Below are 3,708 nucleotides of genomic sequence, written 5' to 3'. Positions count from 1 at the left end.
AAGCTTGAGCTACCACCTGAGATGTCATTAGTGCACCCGATATTCCATGTGTCTATATTAAAGAAGGTAGTTAGAGATCCATCAGTTATTGTGCCAGTAGAGACCATTGAGGTTAATGAAGAATTGACTTATGAAGAAATTCCAGTTTCCATCCTTGATAGGCAAGTCCGAATGTTGAGGAACAAAGAGATTACCTCCGTAAAAGTGTTATGGCTAAACCAGCAGGTTAAAGAGGCTGCCTGGGAGGCCGAGGAAGAAATGAAGAAGAAGTATCCTTACAAGACTCTAACCAATCCATGCCCATGAGTACATCGAAGTCTACCATCTCCAATTCTACTAAGTCTGCTACAGTAAGGTGATGATACACTTTGACTGGACACCCCCTATAGATACGTCTAGCTATAACTGATTCTCCAACTGGAGTGGACACTTCAAAGGGTTCACACAACTTTTCTGGTTCTATCCCAAATTTCTTAGCAATACATGGGGGTTACATAAGATAGGGTGGATCTCGGATCCATAAGAGCGTAAACATCAAAGGTGAAGACTGTTAGCATACCTGTGACAACATCTCCACGAGCCTCTGTATCCCGACGGCCTGCCAGCGCATACAAGCGGTTCCAACCACCGCCAGTATAACCGAACTTTCCTGCACCACGCCCTTGTTGGGCCAGAGAGTTCTGATGGGCTGCTAAATTAGTGGACTGAGCTACATTGCCTCTATTGTTCTGCTTTGCTGATGGAAAATCCCTCAAGAAGTGGCCCTGCTGACCGCACCCAAAGCAACCATTTGTGCCCGAGTGACACAACCTTGGGTGCCTCTTACCACACATGTTGCAAATAGGGTAACCAGGGACTCTGTGGCCCGTACTAGCCTGTGACTGTGAGTTTATTGCTCTAAAATTCTAGTTTTTCTTATTAAACTTGGACCTATGAACTGGTGCACTAGTTGAAGATGGACCAGGTCTTGATTTTGGTTTCCTGAAGAACTGATGATTACCGCCTCCTTGTGATCCCACATGGCTGAAATTTCCTGCAGACTTAGCTCTTTTGCTGAATTCCCTATCCCTCTCTCTCTGTAGCCGCTCTTTTTCCTTCAACCTATCTTCGTTCCCTTGAACAAAGGCTACCATTTTAGTAATGGTCATTTTATTATTCTGAGCAGCTATATTAGCATCAGCAAACAAGTCATCTGAAAGCCCCAAAACAAACCACCTAACTCTGGCCCTCATATCACGTACTATTTCCGGAGCATACTCGGCTAGAGAGACGAACTTGAGTAATACTCATTCACACTCATATCATTCTGTTTGAGTCTCTCAAACTCTAAAAACTTAGCTTTCAAGACCTCAATGGGTAGAAAATGTTCAAGAAAAGCATCTGCAAACTCCTTCCATGTTGCAGGATCCGTATCCTCCCCTCGGGACTCTTCCCATTTTTCATACCAAGTGTTAGCAACATCCTTCAGCTAGTACGTAGCAAGCTCTGCTACCTCAGTGTCTGTAGCATGCATCACTCTAAATATCTTCTGAACATCATCTATGAAGTTTTGCGGATCCTCATCCTTTTTGGACCATGTCAAGATTGGAGGTTTCATGTTGAGGAATTCCCTGAACCCGGAACTACCCGTCTCATCAACAACACTTGTCCCCTGCCTTTGAGCCTCAGTAGCAACAATTTGGGGGAGCAATTGAATAGCTCCCCTGACATCCATGTCTGAAGCATTAGGCACTGAACCCGTTGCAACTCCCTGGGCCGGAGTGACCTCCTCTTGAGCTGCATTAGCCGTATCCCCAAGGCTAGTAGTTGCGTCCCTCGTGGAGTACTTTCATTTTGCAGGCATTTTTTGAAATACGTAATTTGTACGAGTTAGAAGGATTCCGGAAAGCATAGCTCTAACTGCACGATCTAGAGTATGAAAGAAATGAAACAATCCTAAATGTCTTGGTGGTCAAATGTTTACATGTGGCACACACACACACATAAAAGTGACCCCACTGGACACGACTTCATAGACTCCCTAGGACTCTTGAACCTATGCTCTGATACCAAGCTTTGTCATGCCCCAAACCATGCCCTGGGTGTAATACGACACTCAGTGCCTGACTGCATGTGACTGAGCAAATCAACTATATGGCGGGATCAACATGTGGTATAATTGTAAGCTACATATAAATATACAACATGATGATCTACTAAAGAGTCTGACTGACATATCATAGATACGGAAAAGTCTGCAACATAAATGAGTAGCCGACAAGGCTAACACATAAAAGTATTCTAACATCTGACTGACTGAACTATAGTCTACGACCTCTAAGAATACTGAAATGCTAACTGTTTACTGGGACAAGCGGCATACCTTACTAACTGAAATACTATAAAGACTAAAGATTGAAAAAAGTGATAATGCCCGAAAGACTGGGGCTCACTAATAGCTAATACGAGATGTCCTAGCAAGCAGAATCGTCAACCTGTAAATCGTTACCTGCATCGCGAGATGCTGGCCCCGAGAAAAAAGGAACGTCAGTACATTTGAATTGCACTAGTATGTAAAACAACTGAAAGAAGGAACTGTAAATACTGAAACTGAAACTGAAACTGATAACTGATAACTGAACTAAACATAGGACGTAAGGTTATGAATACTCCCTCTTCTGAATGATGAACCAACTGTTTATCTGAATAAACAAATTGCAGCCTAAGGCCCAATATATATATATATATATATATATATATATATGTGTGTGTGTGTGTGTGTGTGTGCACAAACTGTGGTCTCGGGCCCAAGTATACGTATACATAACTGCGGCCTCAGGCCCAAAAAAAGCATAAAGCATAAACTGTGGCCTCAGGCCCAAAAAAGCATAAAGCATAAACTGTGGCCTCATGCCCAAATACAAGTGTTCAATATTCAGGAATTCAAAATTAGGAACTGAGAATCTTACTGCAATATATGATACTAAAATACTGAACCATACTGAGTTACATGATACTGGAATGCTGAATAGAACTAGACTAAGACATGTATTCATAATAAATTGATTTGTCATAACTAAAACTCATAGAATATTGAGCGATTATGAAACTATGCCATCTAGAGAATAGAAGTTCTACAACTATTCATAGGACTAAGGAATAATTACGTTCTGAGGAAACTCGTGACAGTCATAAAGAATGGGAGGTAGGGAGAATCATAAGCATTCCAAACGTAAAGAGAGTTAGCCTCACACACCTTAGCTCTGGCCCTTTTTAAAAGTATCACGATGTTCGTCGCCTCTTTCAATGATAATCTACGTCAATATATATATCAAGAGGAACCAACATTAGCAATAATTCTCCTATTTTAGTAACTTAAGAATTTTATCAAACACCTTATGGGTGTAAAGCCTCATAGCCCTTAGTAATTGGTATTTTCTTCACCATGTTCTCATTCTACTATGTCTAGGTGATTCTACCATCCCAAATAGAAGTAACTAACACCATTTCTCATTACCCAAATGTTTACAACAATCATAATTCAACAATCTAAAACCCTAGCATAGTTCTTATGGTTCTCTTTATCAAACCCATTTACTATTCTCCCAAAACTCATCAATTCATAGTTATAAATGATTAGGGAGTAGAAGCATTACCTTTTCGAACTTGACTCTTCTTGAATTAGAGTTCTAGGGTTTCCTTTCTCAACAATGGTGTCTCGACCGAATA

General features: G+C 41.1%; 1 protein-coding gene across 1 annotated transcript; it reads right to left on the bottom strand.

Moving 5' to 3' along the window:
- Positions 1 to 473: 473 nt before the first annotated feature.
- LOC138907672 (uncharacterized) lies at positions 474 to 833 on the bottom strand. The gene has a single exon (XM_070198277.1). The coding sequence runs from the start codon at positions 831 to 833 to the stop codon at positions 474 to 476; it is 360 nt and encodes a 119-aa protein (XP_070054378.1).
- Positions 834 to 3,708: the final 2,875 nt, after the last annotated feature.

The sequence above is a fragment of the Nicotiana tomentosiformis genome, chromosome 3 (assembly GCF_000390325.3).
Source record: "Nicotiana tomentosiformis chromosome 3, ASM39032v3, whole genome shotgun sequence".
In the NCBI taxonomy this organism is placed as follows: domain Eukaryota; kingdom Viridiplantae; phylum Streptophyta; class Magnoliopsida; order Solanales; family Solanaceae; genus Nicotiana; species Nicotiana tomentosiformis.
Note: the sequence above shows the minus strand (reverse complement) of the source record. Positions and strands in the feature narration are given on the sequence as shown.